The 24,195-nt window shown below is 47.8% G+C and overlaps 1 protein-coding gene across 1 annotated transcript; it reads right to left on the bottom strand.

Moving 5' to 3' along the window:
* Positions 1 to 1,947: 1,947 nt before the first annotated feature.
* Positions 1,948 to 23,446, bottom strand: LOC310833196 (uncharacterized protein). The gene is made up of 4 exons (XM_083715672.1): positions 22,545 to 23,446; positions 8,553 to 8,838; positions 7,153 to 7,395; positions 1,948 to 5,765 (listed from the first exon to the last, which is right to left on the bottom strand). The coding sequence occupies exons 1-4, from the start codon at positions 22,722 to 22,724 to the stop codon at positions 4,312 to 4,314; spliced, it is 2,163 nt and encodes a 720-aa protein (XP_083571798.1). The 5' UTR covers positions 22,725 to 23,446; the 3' UTR covers positions 1,948 to 4,311.
* Positions 23,447 to 24,195: the final 749 nt, after the last annotated feature.

Here is a 24,195-nt window from a genome sequence, read left to right as displayed (position 1 = left end):
TGTGGGCTGCCTCTCCCTTCCTAATGGTGCAGCCTGTTCTGCCTCAAAACCCACTCTCACCTTATACTGCTTCTCTGCCTCATAATCCACCTGATAGGAAGCAAGTTTCTACCTGGTGAACCTTTCCTGATGCAATATAATGGCTAACGCTTCATACTAAACCTTACTTTTAAAGTTAACCCCACCCCCGGACAAAAGAACCCTGGCGACTGCAGCTTTCTATAACTCCCAGCCCCCTTATCAAAAACTGCAACTCCCAAGGTTCTCCGAGGGTGGGAAATAACACTTTAAATATACACCCGCACTTCAGAAAGGCCCCAGTTCAAATTTCACCTCTGCCACTGACTCACTACGTGTCCATAGATGAGTCACTCACTCTCAGCCTCGGTCTTCCGGATCTGCATTATGGTGGTGGTGGGGAATAATATCACCGTATTTTTTGCTCCATAAGACGCACTTTTTTCCTCCTAAAAAATAAGGGGAAATGTATGTGCGTCTTATGGGGCGAATGTGTGGTCCCTGGAGCCGAATTGCCCAGGGGCAAAAAGCAGATCGTGCTTTTTTTTTTTAGAAATAGGGAAGGGGGTATTGAAACAAAGCCACTGAGCAGCTATCAGTAAGCGATCAGGAGGGGAGATAAGGAACTCTAGTGATAAAGGAGGCTGCCTGGGAGGGGGAGGTAAAGACAGCGAACTTGCAAGGAGAGGAGACAGGAAGATTAAGGCAATGAGGAGAGAAATTAGAAGAAAAGGAGGAGCAAAAAACTGCTCCAGCTAAGGAAAAGACACTAAGGCAAACAAGAGGGAAGGGGGTGTTGAAACAAAGCCGCTGAGCAGCTGATCGGCAAGGGATCGGGAGGGAGATAAGGGACTCTAGAGATAAAGGAGGCTGCCTGGGAGGAGGAAGGTAAAAGCACATGGATCCTCAGGATTTTTGCATTGGGTCACCCCAAACTGTCAAATCACATATCATGTCTGTGGCCACAGCCTGAACCACAAAAATCAAACATCCACTGTTTCGTTGAGAATTTTTTTTCTTGTTTTCCTCCTCTAAAAACTAGGTGCATCTTATGGTCAGGTGCATCTTATGGAGCGAAAAATACGGTGCTTCCAGGGTGTTGGTTAAGGATTACTGAGACAATGCATGCAAACTGCTTTGAGCCACTCAAGCTATTTGATGGGGTTTTTCTGTTGCTGGAAAATGCATGTTCTGGGTTGGAAGGCTGCGGCAGGACCAGAGAACAAGCTCCGGCTTGCCGAACCCCATCCCCCACCGTCTTGCAGCCTCCTTAATTACTATTATTAGCTACGCGGTGCCAGGAGGCACGCCGTAAACAGCAATTTGCTCAGCCTTTTCAAGGCATAACCAGGAGCACCGGCGTCGAGGAGGCAAAAATGTGTGCCTGGAAGGCAGGAGAAACCAACTTGCTATATCCTACCTGCTTCTAGGCACTGAGCGGGGAGGGATTAATTATAGGAGGGATAATCTGGCACCCCCCCTCCTTTCCCCAATCCATTTTACAACCCAGGGCTTGGTGGGAACACACCTCTCTCCAGTGTGCATTGCAAAGTGTTGCAGTTGAAATATGTGAGGTGTGATCATAGATACCAGGGATAGGGGACTTTCACTGTCTGAAGGGCACATTATTCTCTGGAAATCAATGGGGCAATGTTCCAATGGTGCAGGAGTGTCAAAGTCTACTATTTATGCAGGATAGACCCATCTCCAGTAACCTACAACCACCTGAGGATGAAAGGGGAGCTTTTTATCCTGTGTACAGGGTTCCTTCAGGACAGTCACAGTCAGTAAAGAGTTATAGATATATATGGACAGAAAACATACTGGCATATATACTCAGCTGCTGCAAGACTTTGTAATAATGCTTCATCCGTAAATCTCCACACACTCCGTTCATCCCACGTTCCCAAGACCAAGCAAGACGCCTCATTTCAAAATGCTCGTTTTTATTTTCTATCTTGATCTTAACATTTACATGTAGTGGGGAAATAAGGTTCACAGTTTCAAAGAGCAAGACGGATAAAAACAAAAGGATGACGTTAAAAAAAGCTACCTCGTTTTGAGCCTGCTGTGGGGAGACTTGGCCCTCCCGATGTTGCTGAACTACAATCTCCATCTTTGTTGGCCATTCTTGCTAGGGCAGATGGGAGCTGTAGTTCAGAAACATCCAGGCTGCCAAAGGCTACTCACCCATTTTAATTAAAGTTGGGGGGGGGGGAGGGAGGCAGACAGGAGCACAGCCACCCCCTCCCTTTAAAGGTGGCAGCGGTACAAGACAGAAATATCTAGGAAGGCTTTTGGAAGCCTTTGGGGGCCAAAATGAAGAATTGGGGGGGTGAAGGCCTTCCCTGTGCAGGGTTAGCTTGCACTAGGAATGGGGGGGCACGCGCTGTGGCCTGCCTGATGCTGCTGAACTTCAGGCCCCTGACCACTGGGCCCGACTACCGAAAGCTTACTTATTTCATTTATTTCATTACAGTGGTACCTCGGGTTAAGAACTTAATTCGTTCCGGAGGTCCATTCTTAACCTGAAACTGTTCTTAACCTGAAGCACCACTTTAGCACTGCAATTTCTGTTCTCATCCTGAAGCAAAGTTCTTAACCCAAGGTACTATTTCTGGGTTAGCGGAGTCTGTAACCTGAAGCGTCTGTAACCTGAAGTGTCTGTAACCCGAGGTACCACTGTATATCAATTTTTTTCTCCAAGGAGCTCAAGTACAAGATACTCCCCCCTCCTCATTGAATCCCCACAACAACCCTGTGAGGTAGGTTAGGCTGACTAAGGCAGTGACTGGCCCAAGATCACCCAGTGAGTTCAACGGTTGAGTGGGGATTCGAATCCTGCTCTCCCAGGTCTTAATCCGATACTCTAACCACGACACCACATTGGGTAGTGATATGAGAACTGTAGTCCATTGGAATCCAAAGTGCCACAACTCTGCATTATACCCTTACTGGAAAAGGAAGTCAATATAAAACCTTGAAGAAAAGGCTAATTAATACCAATTCAAAATCACGATTTGCAAGCTGTTAACACAGCTCCCTCCCCACCAGGGACACACAATGGACCCCGCCAAACCCCTCTTTGGTTTTCACCACCTGCTTCGAACTGCCAAGAAGAAAATTCCAAGACGTTGGTGGATGGTGGTCAGGGAATGACTTTGTTGGGCAGGCTGTGAGTTCCTCAGGACAGGCTGCACATTTTATTTATTTAAATAATTTACATGCTGCCTTTTCTAAGCGTTGTACAAGAGAGATAAGAACATAAAGGAAGTTAAAATTAACCACAGAATCACGGGGCTGGGGAACCCCCTCGCAAACTGTGTGCTGAAACAGAAAAAGTTGTCACCAAGCGCTGGGAGTTCAACAGGGAGAGAGGGTGGTCGAACCACAATACGAATCGTGTGTCTGAGCCACGGGGAACCATGAAAAGCGCCCTCCTCCTCCTCAAATACCTCAGTAATTGCCCAGGGATATAAGGCATGGCCTGGATCCTAAAATAATAATAAAAATACTTATGGAGATCTGTGTGCTTCCCCTACCATATTTGTGGTGGGTGGGAACCCAAGGCAAGGCAAAACTTTTAAAGGACATTGGGGGTAGAAGATTCAGCATATCTCTGACCCTCATATTGGCTAGGCTGCGTGATTACCATAACTCAAGGGTTTCAGTGGAAGCGGGTATATGAGGGCGGAGGCAATGCTGCCCCACTAACCTCAGTCTGCCCCTAGCCAGCCCCCACCCGCCTGCCTTGTTACATCCAGGCCAGGAGGTGGCACTGCCTGCCATTTTCCTCAGTCTCTGCGCTGCCCCTTTTACAACTCAGCAGGGGGCTTGGGGGACAAAAAAACGAGAATGTGTTGCTTCTGCCTGCCACTGGCTCTCTGGCGCCACCTACTGTGGGGCTCCCCGCCTGCCACCCTATCAGTCCCAATGGGCAACAGCCGCCACCAGGGTTAGGTGAGGCGGCTTCAAGGCCCCTCAATTCATTCTTAGGAAAACATTATCGAAGGAGACCTGGAGTTCCATGTCCATCTTTGGTTCTTTGTTTAGGCCAGGGAGAAATCCTGAGGCATAAAGAGTTAATGTCCAAATTTAAGGATGTATGTAGCAATAAGGGTGCGGAAAAAACTTGGGAGACAACCCCCGTTGTCCAAGGGGATGGGGAAGCTTGTCTAGGAAGGTCAATCAAGAAGCCTCAAAAATGCTTAAGAAGCTTCTTCACTTTTTACTCACTTTTTTTCACTCACCCACCCAACACATCTTATAGCCCTTTTGGGGCGGAGGAAAGAGTCACTTGGTGGTCCTGGACCCCTTGAAGGAGCGTGACATCATTTTCTTGAGCTCCTTGAAGGAGCGGCTGCGCCGGAGCTTGAAGCTGCGGACTGGCAAGTCGGCAGAGTCCAACGTGGCCGCAGTGCGGGGCCACCTGTCCCCGAGCTGATGGAGGATCCAGTCTCCGTTCAGGCTGACGGCGCTTGTGGCGTCCACCTCTCCAAGGCTGCCGCCGGCAAGTCCGGCCCGCTGCCGAGGCGGCAGGTCAAGATGGCTGCTGCCCAGGAAGCAAAACGATGTTGGCGAGTCAGAGGAAAAGGCAAGGTGGCGGTTCAGCACTTGGGGCGGGTGGAAGGTGCCGGCTTTCAGCCGCTGCCGGCCGGGGGCTTTGCTGGAAATCTCCAAGACCGATGTCCATTTCGGCTTGACTGCTTTGCCTCTGCTGGCTTGTGGGTCACTGTGGCAACCCAGCCTCGCGGCCGCGTGGACATTGATTTCCGAGCTGGCACGGGCCCTGCTCCCCATGCGAGCAGACGGCCTACGGCGAAGGCTCAGCCTGCGTAGCAGTTCCCGGGGGCTCAGCCAGCTCCTCTCGGCCGGCTTCTCCTGCCTCTCGGCTGCTTTCACCAACTCCCGCGAGGCATGTTTGCCTTTGTACAGCCTGTCAAAGTTTATAGCGGCCTGCGGCATCGAGGCCTCCTTTCTGAAGGGAGCCTCGGCCTGGACAACATGACAACGGGCCACGTTGACCCAGCCCAGGACCTCTCTCTCCGATCTGCCATGTTGCTTATTTGGGTATGGGATGACGGAAGGTTCTGGATATGACGGGAGAGGATCAGGCAGGGACACCACCGACGGCTCGGTAGCCTTCACGAGGTTGGTGGCGCTGGACTGGACTGAGGCGATCTCCAGAAACGGAGTGAAATCCCCTTGGCTGTCCAAAACCCGCGAGTCCCGTGCCCCTTCGGAACCTTCTGGAGAACGCAGATGCGAGCAGGTAGAGATGCGCCGCCGGATCTTCCACCCGGGCGCTGGTGCCAGGAGCTGGCTGGCACCCAGGACAGAACTGCAGACGGAGGACATTGACAAGCTCTTCTGATTCCCCGCCAGGTATCCAGACTCCGGCCTGCTGGCTGCTGAGCGGCACTTGTAACGCAGCACCAATTTGGCCACGTACTGGTCTAACCGGGCTCTCTGCTGCTCCTTGGAGCACGCGGCCACTCTCTTTGGGGAGCTGGTGCCAGGCTGCTCCAGGGGTCCCTCATCCAGATCCTCCTGAGACGAGCTCTGGGAGAGGCTGCTGGTGAAGAGGGGGCTCTGGAGAGCCACGGCATGCAAGGGGCTCGGGTAGTGGTAGATCTCGTTGGTGTTCCGGGAGACAAGGTCCGACTTGTACTGCAGCAGCTGGAGACTCGGGTTCTTTGGGAGTGGGAGGGACAAGTCTCCGAGGCCCAAGAGGAATTCAAGGTCACCTGCAGTAAGGGAAGACAAGGGACTTATGGGTAACAGGAACCAACGACCGTAGGCTGGGCAAGGTAGAAGATGGACTGTCTCTTTAACAGGGATTCAAGGCAGGCAGAAGCTACCTGGTTGTAGCCAGCTAAGTTAGACTCACTGCAGACCCATTGCTATTAATGTTCTTCGCGTAGTCATACCTATCAATTTCAATGGGTCTATTGTCAGAAGACCTAGTATTGGGTATTGCCCATGTTCAGTAATTCTTTGAACTCACATGGGCATAAAACAGGGATGGGGAATCTGTAGTCATTCAGCAACATCTGAATTGCTGGCCGGGGCTGATGGAGTAAAACAAATTTAAAAGATGATATTTTGGGGCGGCACAAATCTGTTTTTGCAGCCCATGGCAGCAGAGTCCAGTTGCCCTGGGGGTCAGGTGCCATCTCGTAACTAAAACCTAACACCTGAGTTGAGTTTGCTTTCTTCCTCCTCCCCTTTTTCCTTGTGTGTCATGTCTTTTCAGTTATTATAAGACTGAGAACAGGGTCTGCCTTATTAATGATCTTCATAAACCATTAAAGGTGCTTCAAAAAGGAAGTAATAATAAAGAGGAAAACTTCCCCCCATTAGGTCCAGTCGTGGCCGACTCTGGGGTTGCGGCACTCATCTCGCTTTATTGGCTGAGGGAGCCGGCGTACAGCTTCTGGGTCATGTGGCCAGCATGACTAAGCTGCTTCTGGCGAACCAGAGCAGTGCACGGAAATGCCATTTACCATTCCCGCCGGAGTGGTACCTATTTATCTACTTGCACTTTGACGTGCTTCCAAACTGCTAGGTTGGCAGGAGCTGGGACCGAGCAATGGGAGCTCACCTCGTCGCGGGGATTCAAACTGCCAACCTTCTGATCAGCAAGTCCTAGGCTCTGTGGTTTAACCCACAGCGCCACCCACATCCCTATTCCCTTCACAGAGCCACAATCCCCAGAATGGTTTAACCATTTTCCAAGGGAGCTTTGTGTGGGGAACAGGGACCTCCTAACAACTCTCTACACCCTTCACAAACTTCAGCTCCCAGAATTCTTTGGGGGAAAGCCAAGCTATTCCTCCAAAGGACTGTGTATCAAATTGCTCTATCTGTACAGTATAAACGTGGTCTCAGTTTATTCTAGCCCTACCTGGAGATGCCAGGGATTGAACCTGGGACCTTCCACATGCAAAACAGGTGCCCTACAACTGAGCTACGCTCTTGCCCCAGACATGTGCAGCCCAGTCTGTGTTCTTTGTTGTACTCTCCCTCATTCCTCCCTTTTAACTCCTCTCTTGGTTGGAACAGAGGAGACAGGCTCAAGCACACAGCCATCTGCAAAGCCTGAGATTCCCTGTTCATGCAAGCGCGCCTCACCTGTCGACACAGGCCTCCTGCTGTCCACGCCAGAGGCGTTTGCCAAGGTGAGACGCTGCAGCTGGAGGTCTAGGAGGCGGACAGCAGCCTCGTCGGTAGAGCGCGGGCGGGAGAAGGTGGCCTCCCGCAGGCCTGGCAAGTGGGAGAGGGAGCCAATGCTGCAGCGGGAACCCCCAGGCCCATCGCTGTGGACGGAGGCACAGGAATCAGACAGGGAGCCCATCTCACTCGTTTCGTAAAACCCTGGAAAACACAGAGAAAGAAAATGCAGTGCTTTAGCCATGGTGGAAATCTGAGGTGGCAAAAATCTGGCCACATGTCCAAAAAGCAAACACAAAAAGTCTTGTTTACACAGAGGGAAATCAAGAAAAGCCACGGTTTATCCAGCCAGAAATACACATTTATGGATCTCTTAATAGCTAAAAGTTTTGACACTCAAGATCAGTGACTGGTATCTTGGGAACTCTATGCTGCACACTATGAAACTTGGGAAGAGAGGCAGAACAAATCAGACTAACCCCTTATTTTTGTTCTATATTTTATTTATTTTTACTTTGCTGCAATTCTGGGCATTCCTCCTATGTGTGTGTTATTTATTGTTTGCAGCCTTGTCTTTTACGTTTTCAATAAAAATTAGATAGTGCAGCACTCTGGATGGACGTTTAATCAGATTTAAAGAAAGGGGATCAGATGTTTTCTGGGAGAAGGACCGGTGTGTTGTAGGGATTGCGACCTGTGAGACTAGGAAGCGAAGTATTTGTGGAGATATAGGGATGCAATGCTCATAAATGAATCTTTGAGGTGCATGTTGTGGCTGTGTCTAGTGGAGGGGGAGTCTTCTTTTTGGTCAGAAAATATTGTTTGCATTAGCTTTGTTTCGGAAAAATTCTTAATATTTTCAGATATCCACGCACTTTTCCATTCCATTGCTCTGGTGCAAGGACTTAACAGATGGGACAATGGAGGTGGATCCTGCACCCCTTCTGGTTGCAGAGACTTAGGGTTGTGTCCAAATACTATTTCTACTCAGAGCAGAACTATAGAAGTTAACAGACATGATTAACATGTTCATTAAATTCAATGGGCCTACTAACTGAATATAACCTTTATATCTCAAGACTAAAAGGTTCATAATAATAAGCACCATGCTCTAACCAACTGCCCTTTCTACATTTGAACATATATACTGCATTCATCAGTCTTGTTTTGATAGCTATTTGGACACATGAACTGCCTATATTAATATAAACATTTAAATCAAAACTGAGGGACAATTATTGCTGATGTGAGCCAGCTGTCTGCATTTTCTTTCTTTTTTTCTGTTAAATTTACAATACAAATAAATAAAACAATCTACCAGGCAGGTAGATTCCTCCTCGCTGAACCTGGAGCAGGCATACCTGAGCTGGGCCTGGAGTCTGCCTCCAAGATTTCTTGGGTCTCTCCCCCATTGACTCCAGCTTTCTTGGAGGAAAGGAGTTGCTCGCTGACCATCCGCAACCCAAGGCATCCCTTCTCCGATCTGTCCCCCATGTGAGCATGGAGCACCCCGGGGTCTGCCTCAATGTTCTCTGATGAGCTGTAGGTGCGAGGCTCCTTTGCGGTCCCCAGCAGGTCCTCAGATTTGCTCCGGTCCAGCTTAGTGGTGGTGGGCAGTCGGTTATCGCCCAGGCTGCTTTGGTCCTCCTGTTTTTTGCGGTGGGGGCGGGGACAAGCAAGGGTTTTGTGAGACAGAACAGCAGAGGAAAAAAGAAACGGCTGCTGGTTTTATTATCAGGCCAAACTCAAAGTTTTGCTATTATCATACATACCCACTTGACCACTTCGATTTGCGCAGCTGGCTCTTTCGCAAGTGCTACATGATCTCCATTCCACACTCATAAGGTATCAATTTTCCAGCATGGCAGCACCTGCGACCTGGAACTCCCTGCCCATTGAAATTAGGCAGACATCTTTGTTGTACTGTGTTTTTTTAATTTAAGCAGGCCTACCCAGATATGTGAGAGACATGGGTGGCACTGTGGTCTAAACCATTGAGCCTCTTGCCAATCAGAAGGTCGGCGGTACAATCCTCCACATTTTCTCCTGTGAGGTCGGGTTAGGCCCTGGCCCAAGGTCACCCAGTGAGCTTCATCGCTGAGTGGGGATTCGAACTCTGGTCTCTCTCCAAAGTCCTAGTCTGACACTCTAACCACTAGGCCACACTGGGCTCTTGGATTTCTCCACCGATGTCTATGAGCAACACCCGCTTCTGTCTGCAGGTGTGAGCCAGGACATGACCTATTCAGATAAATACGAAAAATGCAGAACGGAACCTCATTCTTCGCGCCACTTCCTTCAGCCATCCCATTCTCTTGTCCACCTGGGTTTCAGTCCTGCCCCCCTCCAGTCGAGCCCTCGAGGGTCTATCTTTGCCTGTTCCCCCCACATTTAAGGGTCTCTCCCTTCAGTATTTTTAAGCATTTGTAAACCTCAAGGTTGATCCTTCTCTTTTGTGCGGTGCTAATTTTTCGCTACGGAAGGAATGGAACTCTTCTCCCAGAGAGCGGAAATAGAAGGAAGGAGCCCCACGCTTTGTACACAGAGGTTTCTGATGCTTTTATCTTGCGACTGACAGATGTGTCCCTTCATTGGATTTGTCTAATCCCATTTTGCAAAAGCCAGCTAACCACCCTCAGGCTTTTCGGGGGCCCCTCGCTAAGCCCCACGCTGGAACGTCTCCCACCACCACCACACGACAGCAGGCCTGCGATAACAGAGGCCAATCTTCCTCGCCAGTCACCCTCTATGCTACCGCTTGAGAGAATCATGGCTTCCCCCAAATAATTCTGGGAAGTGCCGTTTGTTAAGGGTGCTGAGAGTTGGTAGGAAGTCTCTGTTCCTCTCACAGTCTTCCAAGGATCAAATCAGAGCTCAATGAGGAGAATTGAGGGGCTTTTAACAACTCTCAGCACTCTCAACCAGCTCCAGTTCCCAGGATTCCTTGGGGAGAAGCCATGACTGTTTAAAGCGGTCTCATAGGAATACAGGCGGCAACCATTTTGTGCTGAAGGGAGGTGAGGACAGCTGACCCCACCTAGGCCTGAAGTCACCCCCCAAAGCAGGCTCAAAGCTTCTCAAAGCTTTTCAAAATCATTTTTCTCAGCAGCTAAAAGGCATGAGCTAAGCATCAGAAACATTCCGCTTGCTGTAACTAAAAAGATTGCAACAAAGGTAGGGAACACAGTCCATTGTTTCTCAGGCCTTTCTGATGCCTTCTGGCCTTGCTAAAGAACCACATTGCAACTTACATTCTGTCCGGGAACCATGCCAGAACAAGAGATTGAAACATATCTGAACACTCTGAAACCCCTTTCTGGGAAGAGTCCAATAGTCCCAAGACAGCTTTCTGTTCATGCTCAGAGGGACTCCTGAGGGAGGAGAAAGGAGGAGGGAACTGGAAAGGGGTATATATGCTTGTGCACATGACTGTGAATTTCGTGCATGCTTTTTGTGACTTTTCACACTTGCTCCTTCTACCAGTTCATGGATGGTAGAAATAAAAGCCTTTTCTCTGCAACTGTTCCTTGAGTGTCTGTTGACTCCCACTTCCCTTTCCCAGGCGCAATATTTTTCCAACCCGAGGGCAAAGCCTCATAAGGCTACAGTGCGTGTCCGATTGACGCGCGACTGCCGACAAATAGGTTGTTTTGGATCTGGAGGAGGGCGGAACAGGGGCAGAACATGGTGGGCTTATGCGCGTACCGCAGACACGTTCAGGGGCCAGGTACAGAACCCGCACACAAAATGGCTGCCACCTGTATAAGAAGTTGTCCTACAGCAAATCAAACTTTGGGCCCATCTGTGGCAGGGACTGAACCCTATAGTAAGAGTAAACTCATTCGCTATCAGCTAATGCTTACATAGTCAAAAAAAGTGTGACTTTTGCAAAAATAAAAAAAGGAGGGGGGGGAGAGACAGATAGCAGCAGGCTTGGGGAAACCCCAAGGTTTCTCAAAGTAGAAACAAATCTTTAGATTAAAAAAGCACCCTAGGGGAAGGGGGAAACCCCAAAGTAGCTTAAAAGGCAGCTGAGAATGCTCAGCTGGGCACAGAGTCTCCATTCAGCAACAAAGCTCACTGGGTGGACCTGGGCAGGGTGAACAATGGAATGGAGTATCCTGAAACAGGGCATGGCTGGCACCCTACACAGTTCTCTGTAAACTCTTAAGACATTTTATTTACAGTGTGCTCATTTGGATGGCCACCTGTCAGGGATTCTTCACCTGCAACTCCTGCACTGCAGGGAATCGGACCAGATGACCCCTGGGGGGGGGGGTCCCTTCCAAATCTTAGGTTCCAAAGGCAGGCTGACAGCAAGGCCTGACTCCAAAACTGAAGGTATTAACTGGTGCGGAAAGCCAAGAGGAAGCAAACATGCTGCGGCTTATCTCCTAACCCACCCTGCCTGTCCCTCCAGACTGCACCTGGGCCAGATTCCAAGATTTATTGATCTCCGTGGGGCGTTGGAGGGGTAAAAGTTGCAACATGCCTACGGAGTTTCCCCCCTCCCCACCCCACAACAGTTAAGACAGCTGCTTCACGCAAGGAAAGGGGGAGCGGGGAAGAGTCCCATTTGCTGAGCCAGCAGGAATGAAACATGAACAGGAGAAGGGGGGTGGTCTATCCTCCTCCTCTTTCTTTTCCTAAAGCCATGCAGCTGTCACCATTGTCTTGGGGCCTCCTGGCTACCCATTGAAATGGCAAGCGAGACGGCCGGACGCACGTGCCATGTGGCGGGTGCATGGCGTGTGTGGCTGGCAGAGGGAAGCAGCCGTTCCTCTGGGCTTGGGCCCCCAAAGCTAACAGGGCCCAGGTTGGGGCTGCCATTTTGTCCACATTAATTCATTACCACCCCCAAATCCGGAGAGTGGAGCGAGATGCAATGTTTTGTTTTCTGCATCAAATTTTTGGTTGCCTCTTTCCCCCCCAAAAAAATCAAGTTAATGTGACTGACATTATACAAATTTGCACATTGAAACCAGCGTTTAAGAGAAAACGAAGACAAAATCCAAACGGCAGTCTTGCTTTCAGAAGGTGGGTTTAAAACATCCTGCCAGCTCAAGGAGGCTGCAAGTGATTAGAAGCCAAAAACCTGGCGAAAAAGATATGTAAAGATGGCACCGGGCGAGCCTCCCCAGGGTGGGCATTCCACAAGTGGGGAGCCACCACTGAAAAGGCCCACTTTGGTTTTGCCACCCTCTGGACCTCCCTTGGAGTAGGCACACAGAGAAAGGCCTCAGATGATGACAGCCCTGACACCTCTGTGAAGGCCAGACACGCTTGTACGGTAATTCTCAAGAAGGAAACTGTTGCAAAGAAGACTCTCTTTTGTGTGTTTACGCCATTTTTAAATTGAAATTTAACATTCACTAATAAAGAAACAACCCAAATGCTTGTTTCGAGACTGCTATAACATTTTGGTTATATGGTTCACTCAGGAATAATAATCAATTATAGAATTGTATTTATTATTCCAAAAAGCCTGCTGAGAAGAAGGGCTCAAGTAGGGATATAAGATCAGTGTTAGAAACTCAGAGATGTATAAACTAGGCATCAAATGGCTCCTTAAACCAGAGTTACAGTCACCAAAATGTCTAGTTGCCATTTTTGGACCAGATGGCTCAAAAGTTGTATTTTTCAATACAACGTTTTGGTTCCTGAAATTCATTCTGATTGTGCAGAGAAAATATAATGGAGAGAATTCTACAGGATGGGGCATTTTTGTGTGTGAAAACAGTCCGGATTCAAGGATCCCCATGCAGGAATCTCCAGATGGTGGAGACGTCAGGCACCAATGGCGCCCAGGCATCTGCATTGGTCAAAAGTGGCCAGAAGCCAGGTGCAAAATTCACCTGGCGAATTTCAAGTGCTGGAGAAGATTATCCGCTCTTTAAAAAGAAATATCTCACTAAGAATTCAGCAGCCCACCAAAACAGTCAGAGCTACAGCTGCCCATAAAAACTTCTGTTCCCCAAAGCATAAAATTTTGTGAAATTATGATAGTCTCATTAACACCAATGCCACACTATTATAATTACACATAGCGCAGGGATGAGGAGAAACCTGTGGCACGCCTGGTGCTGTCGGACTACAACTCCCATGAACCTCAGCCACTGGTCATGCAGTCGGGCTGGGGCTTGTGGGAGTTGCAGCCCACAAACATGTGGAGAGCTGCATGTTCTCTCTCTCACAGAGCAGTGTTTCACTAGGACTTGAACCTAGTGAACAAAGCTCACTGGGTGATCTTGGGGTCGTTCACTTCCTCTCAGCCTAACCTCCCTTACAGGGTTGTTGTGGGGATTCAGCGAGAAGGGAGAAAACCATGTAGACCACTTTGAGCTCATTGGAGAAGGCAGCGGGATATAAATGCAATACAAAAATAAAAATAGTAAGAAAAAGTGTTCGATCAGACCCAAGGTTCATCTAAACCAGCAAATCCTAATTCTATAGTGGCTTCTGTGGGAAGCTCACAAGCAAGGCAAGAAGGCAAATACATTCCCTTGCTGTCTCTCCCTGAGATATATTCCCCCTGCACTTGGAGGTTCCAGTCTTTGCCGGCTAATGGACAATGGCAGACGGAGCCCTTCGCTGGTTTTCTGGTTTTCTAATCCTTTTATTTTGATTTTAAAGCCAGCTAAGCCAGTATCTATCACCAAATGTTCCGGCAACACATTCCATAAATTAAGAACGTGCTGTGCGGACAAAACGCACATTGAGCAAATGTCAGCCTTTTTTGTGCATGACTTAAAACAGGCAAACCCGCCTTATACTGTTTTTTTTTTTTAAAAAGTCTTTTGTTTACCTTCATGAGAACTTTGTGAACTGGATCGATGTTGTTCTCACTTTAGAGATAAGGAGAGCTGAGGCCGACAGATGAGAGCCAGAACAGTATTTTAAAAACTACTGTGTGGCGTACTGGTTAGTATGTCCGGGCTTGGGAGAAAGAGACCAGGGTTCAAATCCCCATTCAGCCATGAAGCATGCTGGGTGACCTTGCACCTGTCAGCCAAAACCTACCTCACAGGGGGGTTGTGAGGATTAAATGAGATGGAGAATTCCTTGGAGAAAAAAGTGGGATAGACATGCAATAATAAATAAATGCAAAGTTCTGTTGGTTAACCAAGAGACGTGTGGCGAATGTGGTGGAAGTCTTTTATAATATTTTAACTAGGATTTATATATTGTAATCTTTGAAGTATGAATTTTGAATAATTGATTGTGAAAAGTATTTTTTCTCTTCATTCTTTTTCTTGTTTATTTTGTCTTTCTTCGTTTCTAGTCTGCATTCTGGAAAATTGTGTAGATAAATGTTTCTATGTATGGTTATGTATTGTTTCTATTTCTTTTTCCTATTCATTTTTTTGGTAACATTTAATAAAATTTAATTAAAAAAATAAATAAATGCAAAGTTCTGATCAGACTTCACTACAGCCCTCGATTCTGGGCAGGAAGGATGGAGGCCCAAGTTTGCGAAGCACGGCAGGTCCAGGCTCAATCCCTAGTTATCCTCAGGTAGGATGTGGGGGACGACTCCCAGCCTCAAACCCAGGGGAGAGCCTCTGCCAACCAGTGCAGACATTCCTGAGCTAGCTGGACCAAAGGCCCAATCTCATGCCACCCTCGGCTGACATGCCACCCTTCCTCGCCTAGCCTGGAAGATAACGCTGTTTGCCCACGATTAGGTCACTGGGTGTACGCAGCGGCCTCTCCCTGCTACGGGTGGAGCTCCCCGCAGGCGGCTGCCATCTGTCCATTTGACCAAGAGCTCGTTCTCCCATAAAATGAAGCAAGCTGTTTAAGAGGGGTGTGTCGGCATGCAGCAGGGAGAAAGAAGAGGGCTCGAAAGACAAACCAACTTTCAAGCCATTAGCATTTCTCCCCCCCCCCCCGCAATAAAACAAAAACAGAAGGCTTCTTCACACAACACCATTGAGCAAAGATAGAAGCTGTGTCTATGGAAGAGCTAAGTGCACAGAACATCTGCTTTGCATGCAGAAGGTCCCACGTTCCCTATTTTCTAGGGACAGTCATGGATTTACAGACGCCGTCCCGGTTTCTGATTTGATCCCAGAACGTCCTTGGGATGTCTCTATTTTCATCGGAGAAATGTTGGGGGGTCTGTCAGTATAAAAAAGCAGCATCGTGTGTACACATGTCTGCAGCTTTCCCAGCGGGATGAAGAAGTCTCTGCCATGGGCATCCCATTTTGTATCGCTTTTAAACTCATCTCCTGTTATTGCTTCCCCTGCTGTAACTGCTTTTACTCTTATTTTCTACCCTGCCTTGGAACCTATGTGGAAAGCAATCACTTATTACTGACCATTTATACACCCCTGAATTTCAAATGTCTCTTAGTAAAAAGTTTCTGAACAATAGGATAAAGATAAAAATCAGTTTGAGCTATAAAATCAGAATTCAGTTATTATGCCTGCTGATTATTTTTTTTTAAAGTCTTCAGCAGCAGCAGCAGCTGGAAGTTCAACAGGGAAGGGGTCCTTGTCTGATTTCAAGTGCAATGGAGTTCCATAAAGCTGGACCCACGATACTGAGCAAACAGGTCCTGGGGGGTACGAACAGCTCCTGATAATAACATTAAAAAAGTTAACTCTGCCACATTAAATGTGCATTCTATAGTTGACCTTTTGGTAACATTTCATTTTGAAATCTTTAAGATAATATTTTAATTTCCTGTTCATCGTGTTGCTTTGATTGTATACTTTACTCTCTTCACTAATGCTTAATTCTGGATTGTTTTATTTGATGTTTTAATGTAGGTTGCAAACTGCTTTATGGTTTTTTCTTAATACAGAAAAGAAAAGAAAATAATAATAATAATAATAATAATAATAATAATAATAGGTCCTCCATATTAAAAAAACTGACTCCGATATTAAAAGATAAATAAAATAGCATGTCAGGAAGAAGCAGCCTCAGTCCTGATATGCCAAATGTTTTCTCTTCAGGGAGCTGGAGTTTTTTTTAAAAAAGAAATTAAAAAATAGTAGTAATAGGTGCCAATTTAAACAGGCAACACCCCTCCACCTATAGTCTAAAAGCGGTGCAGTCAGTGTGCGATTTTGTTTCTCACATGAGTCAGCTCTACATGGGCTGTTTAGGAGGAGCCATAGCTCAATGAAGAGGGGGGTCATCTGCTTTGCATCCAGAAGTTTCCAGGTTCAATTCCTGGCTTTTCCACTTAGAAGAGCCCCAGGAAGCTGGAGGCAGTGCTGACTCCTGACAATTAGATTTTCAATGAAGTGGTTTTGCTTTAGTGCAAGCTCATTGTAGCACAAGCACCTTGCTTGAACCATGTGCGCCCTTCCCAGAATGCATTTCGCATGCTCTACCCAGAATCCCCTGCAAGACACACAAGGGTTCTGCAACGGGCGAGACAACACATATTTAGGGTCTTCCTGAACGCAGGAAAAGAATGGAAACTCAGAGCGACGGTAAGAAGAATTGTGCATCAGTGAGACTCTAGTCAGGTAGTTCAGGTCTACAAATCTGAGCAAAAATAAGGAAGCTGGAGGAGAGGGAGAGAGGGACAGACACTGTTCCCCTCCAGGTGGCAGATATGCCAAGCAGGAAGTCACCGCGGTGAACAGCAGGTGCTTTGTTTTGCTCTGCTCTCTCACCCCACCCTACGCAGGCAGGGGGAATGGCCGGCCTACGCCCACAGCTGGCGAGCCAAACCACAAGGCAAACCCCACCTGCCAGGACTCCCAGCACAGGGAGGACCTCTGCAGCAACAGCTGCTACCGTCGTGAGACAAAGAGGAGCCTGGAAAACCAAGAGGGTTCGCCAGTGCTGTTTCAAGCCCAGATTCCCTGAATTATTATTTTATTTTATTCCGAGACTGCAGGAAAAGAGATCTCATTTGCAAAGGAGACACTCCACTCCAGACACAGGCAGGCTCTGACCACATCCTAACACCCAGAAGTCAGTTTGTTTTTTAAATTTTAATAACAAATGACCCTCTTGGTGAGACCTGCGAGATGCACTATCGTAGGGGCAAATCCACACCAGACAAATACAGTACCACTTTAACAGTCATTGTCCCCCTCCCACCCCGAGAATTATGGGAAGTGTAGTTTGTTAAGGATGCTGAGAGTCATTAGGACAGGCATGGCCAAACTTGGCCCTCCAGCTGTTTGGGGACTACAAGTCCCATCATCCCTGGCCACTGGTCCTGTTAGCTAGGGATGATGGGAGTTGTAGTCCCAAAACATCCGGAGGGCCAAGTTTGGCCATGCCTGCATTAGGATATCCCCTGCAGAACTACATTTCCCAGCACCCTTAAATTACATTCCTCAGGATTCTTTATGGAAACCATAGTGGTATAAGGCTGCTTTGAGTTCATGGTAAGCATGGGGCCTCAGTACCAACAGTCTCCTGCTCTGTCTGCAAGATGACACTCTTGTCCTTGCCATCAATCAGAGCAGGCAAGTATAGTTTATTGTTGGAGAGACGATTATTGCTTTGATATGCTTTTGTCTTAACTATTTCTTTGTGCCTTTATCCTATATTTTTATCTTGTGAACCACACCAAGATCTTACGATGAAGGGCGGTATATAAAATAAATACTAAATAAAATAAAATTACTAGAATCAGTGTTTCCCAAACTTGGCTCTCCATCTGGTTTTGAACTACAATTCCCATCATCCCTGACCACCAACTAGGAATGATGGGAGTTGTAGTCCAAAAACAACTGGAGACCCAAGTTTGGGAAAACACTGGACTCGGGGGGGGGGGACGACTATCTCCTGGTCTATCACAGCTTCTTGTGTTATCCAATTTAATTCATCCCAGAAGGAGCACCAGCTTCCTAATTTTGCACTTACAATTGGCAATGCTGATCAAAGTTCCCCGTTCAAAGACTATGGTAGTCACCAAAACATTATGAGGAATGCAGGCAAGCATGAATAGAAAGGATGATTCAAGAGAGAGAGAGAACAGTCAGAAAATGAAAGTGACATTTCCTGGCATATTCATAGATACAGATGCCTCATCAACAGGCCGTAGTCTCAGCTTGTGCAAGCTTTCAGGAGAGGCAGAACGCTTCATCAGACCAATGTCAAGGTGTTCTGTGCTGGCATATTCTTCTCTGCAACTAGCCCAGCTGCTAATTTACCAAAAATCAATTAATATTTTCCAAAATTGCCAAAAGCTTCCCGAAACACCTTGCTCAGACCAGAGAGAAAAAGCAGGGCCACAGGTTGGGGATGCCTGCTCTAAACATACTGGATACAGGGCTTCTTTAAGTCTGATGATTTCACTTTCTTCAAAATGGGCTACATTTCTGAAAAATTTACCAGTGTGGTTGAGAAGCCTCGAGGTCGATCAGAAAAGGATCCTTTACCAATTTATTGATTGATTTCCCTATATTCAATATGTTCCAATCAAGCAAGGAAACCTCCTCACGCACATGGCTAGTTCTGGAGAGAGGATAATTTCAGTATTTTCAACTTGTGTTATTTACCGGTACATTGTTTGGAAATGTGTGGAATACTTCGGATTCTGTACTTGTTTATATGTTGTGTGTGTGTGTGCTTTTATACATTCATTCTGTTATTGGTGGTGGTTGTTGTTATATAAAAGCTAATTTTAAAAATGGGGGGTGCTCTACTTTGTTTGGGGCCCCTCCTGCTCACCCCACCCCAAAGTCTTGCCCCGAAAGGTATCACTGCCCAACAACCAGCAAGCAAGCTACCCCCCCCCACCTCAAAACCAGAGAGAAAAAGCAGAGCTAACAATTCGGCAGAAACCTTTTCGTACGCAATATAAAACGGGAAGCTAGTTATTGGGTATGTCTTTGATGCAAAACCGGTAGGGCAACTCCGTACAGGGAAAATCCAGAAGAGGAGCATGCTAACTTTCAAGCAACATGCCAGCCTTTGTTGGGCAGTTAATAACAGCTGTTTCCTCGGTGGCCCAGCTGTCCGAGTTTTGATGCAGCAACTCCCCCCTGCTAGCAAATTCTTTCTGAACAAGGAAAGATGAATTGCAGAAAAGCAAAAATAACCCCCCCCCCACCTGCTTAGCCATTCAGGATATAAACAGTGGATTCCTTGCTGCCGACGCCACCATTACAGGTGGATACCGATGGGCGGATTCCAAAACACATGTGTGGTTGCAACAACAGAACCTGGGCCCTATTCCAGACAAACATGCAAGAGTTTGACCTTGCACATATTTGGTGTAAACATTCTGCCCTGTGCAAGATTCAGCACACAAGACGTGGGGTCCTGCCAGAATCACGCCATTTTCCCAAAACGTCGCCACAGACTCTCCCCTTCTCATCATGTGAACACATTGCTCCCTTCTATAGTTCCCATTCCTTCAACCTTCCCAGACCTACACCTTCTCTTCTTGTTCCTCTATTCAAGAGCTCCTCTCCTGCATTCATTAAACATCTGCCACGTCGGCAAGTCTTACTTATTTACTTCCCCAAGCTCACACACCTGCCTGATCTTCCTAGTTTCTGCCACAGCCCTTCTGAATCCAGCCTTCCCTGAGGTCAGGGCACCTGGACCATACAAACCAAATCTTTCTGTCTCCAAATCAACCCCACTCCCGTTATCCCCCAAGACATACACCCTGCCCCAATTGCTGACTTCCCAAGCTCCTCGGCGCAGGGACCAATCTTCCTCAGGTTTTGTTTTTTAACTCAGCAAAGTACCATAAATCTCTAAATATGTTTCCCTGCAAAAAGCTCTAAGCAATGAACAGGTGTTGCCAGCTGAAGTTAGACTGTTCTTTTCTTTAAAAGCAACCACCACATCTCTATGCCCAACATAGAATCATAGAACTGTAGACGGCGAGAGTCACCTAGTCCAACCCCCAGAAATGCAGGAATATTTTGCCCAACATGAGGCTCAAACCCATGACTCTGAGATTAAGGGTCTCATGCTCTATCAGCTGAGCTATCCCAGGGTTCTTAAACAGGCTAACCTTTTTTTTAAAAAAAAATCGATTTCTTGTAGTCAACTGACAGGTTTTCAAATGAAACCAGCAAGGCACACTTTGGATCTCTTTCAGCTAAGCTAAGGGTTGGGAACTTGATGCATGGGGGGGGGGCGGCCCTCTAGGCCTCTCTGTCTGGCCCTTGGGACTCTTCCATGTCCTTCACCAGCCCTTGAGCATCTTTGCCTGACTGGAATGGCTCTCCCAACTACGATAATGCCTCCTGCTTACCTGAAGTGAAGAGGAGCTGAATGCATAAATCTCTGACTTTCCTGTAGCCCCACCCACACCTCACAAGTAGCCCCCAGCAGGTTGCCGACCCACCCCCAAATTAAGGCGTAAGTAACTTTTCCTGAAGTGGTCTCAAGTATGTCCTTTAAGCAACAACACACAGAAGTGCATTTCTGTATCAGACCCACCTAGGCCCAAAACTCTAAAAATCCTTACAGCAGTGGTGCAGCCAAGCAGCTTTAGACTCTAAACCAGGCATCCCCAACCTTCGGCCCTCCAGATGTTTTGGACTACAATTCCCATCACCCCTGACCACTGGTCCTCTTAGCTAAGGATCATGGGAGTTGAAGGCCAAAACATCTGGAGGGCCACAGGTTGGGGATGCCTGCTCTAAACATACTGGATACAGGGCTTCTTTAAGTCTGATGATTTCACTTTCTTCAAAATGGGCTACATTTCTGAAAATTTTACCAGTGTGGTTGAGAAGCCTCGAGGTCGATCAGAAAAGGATCCTTTACCAATTTATTGATTGATTTCCCTATATTCAATATGTTCCAATCAAGCAAGGAAACCTCCTCACGCACATGGCTAGTTCTGGAGAGAGGATAATTTCAGTATTTTCAACTTGTGTTATTTACCGGTACATTGTTTGGAAATGTGTGGAATACTTTGGATTCTGTACTTGTTTATATGTTGTGTGTGTGTGCTTTTATACATTCATTCTGTTATTGGTGGTGGTTGTTGTTATATAAAAGCTAATTTTAAAAATGGGGAGTGCTCTACTTTGTTTGGGGCCCCTCCTGCTCACCCCACCCCAAAGTCTTGCCCCGAAAGGTATCACTGCCCAACAACCAGCAAGCAAGCTACTCCCCCCACCTCAAAACTAGAAAGCCAACTTTACTCGAATGCATTTTACCCGCTGTGAATGGCTGAAGAGTCAAGGCACAACCCATCACAGAAGTGCCTCCCTGGATCACACCAAAGGCCCACGTTTTGTCTACTCAGACGCAAGTCTCACTGTGTGCAATTTATCATTTACACTTTGCCTTTCCAGAAAATACCTAAACTGCCTTCCCACGTGTGTCGAAACAGACAAAATATAATAAAAAAGCAAGTCTGGCAATGAGCTCGTCGTAAACAGCCTTTTAAAACAAACCCTGTAAAGCCCTGTTTAGTGGGGGAAATGTCGTAGTTCGGCAATAAGAGCATCTTGCCTTGAATGCAGAATCAGAGTTGGAAGGGGCTGCAAGGGTCATCCAGTCGAAACCCCTGTAATGCACGAATATTTTGCCCACCACGAAGCTCAAACCCACAACCCTCAGGTTAAGAGTCTCATGCTCTACTGACTGAGCTATCCTGCCCCGTCACTCCCCACTTGAACACACACACCCTAAGCCGCTGCCTGACAGTGTTTACCATGCAGACTAACGCTCCGACTTGGTACACTTCCCCCTAAGTTAAGTGTGCGCAGGACTGCAGCATTGCAATCAGATACAGAAATGCCTTTGAACTGAGTGGGACTCTGGCTGCAAACACATCATACCTTTACAGCAGTCCTCCCCCCAGAATACTTGGAATTGTAGTTTAAGGGTGCTGGGCTGGGAATTGTAGCTCTGCAACGGGTCAACTACAACAGATTTCATACCTTGAGGCACATGTGGCATAATTATATATAATGCATACAGTATAATTATATATAATGGATAGCCTGGGATGGGGCTATCTGATTGCAATCCTTTGCACACTGGCTTAGGGTAGATCAGTTTAAAGGCCTGCACTGAAAACCTAGCAAGCTAAGCCCCTCCTGGCCTTATCTACCCCAGCCTGTAAGTTTACTCCTGAGTAAGCAAGCCTAGGAGCCAGCATTTAAGAGTCTGGCATAGCTTTCCTTTTGTTCTAAGATATGCGGCCTATTCTTTCTTCCTTTTTTAAAGTTTTGGGATATATATATATAATATTGCACTTTGCTGTACCCATCGCTGGCTTGGAATCGCAAGTTATGTGAATTAGTGGATTGTCAGTTTTGTAGACTGCCCTGAACTCTTTGGTGCAAAAGGCAGTTAAAGGGCATTTTAAGCAAACTTTCCCCACCATTTTCTCCCCCCTCCCCTCAGATCTCTCTCTCTCTCTCTCTCTTTTTCACACATACACACACCTGTTGCGTCTCGCCATCTCTCCGGCTCCCTTCCAGAGCGCGTTCCACCGTCTCCCTTTGTGTCTCCCGCAGGAGATCCAGCTCGAAGATCCCGGCCAGGCTGGCTTGGAGGCGCTCCCCGATCCGCAGCCTCTCGTTCCCGGACCACAGCGACGGGGGCACTGCTCTGCGGCCGGCCATGGCCCCCCCGAGACGCGGCTTCCTAAATCCCCGGGCTCCTGTCCCTTTGGGAGAGATCGCCTCTCATGCGCCCGCAGCTGGGGATCGGCCTTTATGGGGGGGGGGCCGAGGAGCGATAGATCCCTACTAGAGGCAAGGATCTGAGGGGCCACCGCAATTTGGGGTGATCGAGGAAGGGGGGGGGATCGCAAGCAAAGCAGCGCCAGGAGCGTGTCGCGGGGGAGGGAAGCACCGGCTTCGCACGCGCCGGAGCGCGCCACCAACTCCAGGGCGCGCAAGGCGACGCCGGACTCGGAGGATCGCAAAGAAGCGACCCGCAGTTCAGACAAAGGGGAAGGTTTTGAAAGTGTCACGTGGAGACAGGTTGCCTTCTCTCTCTCTCTCTCTCTCTCCTCCCCCTTTCCCTCCCAATCAACTTGCCGGCTTCCGATTGGCCCGAGAGAGAGAGGCAGGAGGGGAGGGGACCCGCGCGCGCCCACGCCGGACGCCAACATTTTCAAAGAGCCAAAAGTTCGGAAAGTTTCTGGCTCGGGTTTGAAAGGGACGCCAGATGGCCCCCAACTCAGCTGCAATGCTATGCACGCTTCAGCCCGGGAGCAGGAGGCCCATGGAATTCAGTAGCGCTTGCTTCTTTTAGAAGGCATGAGGATGAAAAAAAGGCCCGCTTATCGAGGTGGTTTTACCGCCTCTCTCCCTCCCCAAATAAGATTTATTAATAGTATATACAGTGGTACCTCGGGTTAAGTACTTAATTCGTTCCGGAGGTCCGTTCTTAACCTGAAACTGTTCTTAACCTGAAGCACCACTTTAGCTAATGGGGCCTCCTGCTGCTGCCGCGCCGCCGGAGCACGATTTCTGTTCTCATCCTGAAGCGAAGTTCTTAACCTGAAGCACTATTTCTGGGTTAGCGGAGTCTGTAACCTGAAGCGTATGTAACCCGAGGTACCACTGTACCGATAATCCCCTTCATGGATCACTGCCTATCCATTCTGAAGGAAATCAGCCCTGTGGGCTCTCTGGAAGGACAGATCCTGAAGCTGAGGCTCCCAATACTTTGGCCATCTCGTGAGAAGAGAAGACTCCCTGGAAAAGACCCTGATGTTGGGAAAGATGGAGGGCACAAGGAGAAGGGGACGACAGAGGACGAGATGGTTGGACAGTGTTCTTGAAGCTACCAGCATGAGTTTGACTAAACTGCGGGAGGCAGTGGAAGACAGGAGTGCCTGGCGTGCTCTGGTCCATGGGGTCATGAAGAGTCGGACACGACTAAACGACTAAACGACAATATACCGATAATATGCTTTATATTATCTATTGGTAATAAATATTAATTATTGGTTTTATCATTTGCAATAATTATTGATCTGTGTCATTATTAACAACTAAATGGTCATGATTAATGATCGTTCCTTCACTGTGGCTGGTGCTTTGCAGAATACAAAGAGACCCCTGCCCACAGGAACTTAAAAGA

The sequence above is a fragment of the Podarcis gaigeae genome (assembly GCF_964106915.1).
Source record: "Podarcis gaigeae genome assembly, chromosome: 16".
NCBI lineage: Eukaryota > Metazoa > Chordata > Lepidosauria > Squamata > Lacertidae > Podarcis > Podarcis gaigeae.
The sequence above is the reverse complement of the archived record's forward strand: the minus strand, read 5'-3'. Positions and strand labels throughout refer to the sequence as shown.

Bases quoted from the DNA above. Each gene is read 5' to 3' on its own strand.
- LOC310833196 (XM_083715672.1), bottom strand. From the start codon at position 22,724: ATGGCCGGCCGCAGAGCAGTGCCCCCGTCGCTGTGGTCCGGGAACGAG. The intron at 8,839-22,544 runs GTGTGTGTATGT...CGCAAAAAACAG, and splicing joins GAGATGGCGAGACGCAACAG to GAGGACCAAAGCAGCCTGGG. The intron at 7,396-8,552 runs GTATGCCTGCTC...TGTGTTTTCCAG, and splicing joins AGACTCCAGGCCCAGCTCAG to GGTTTTACGAAACGAGTGAG.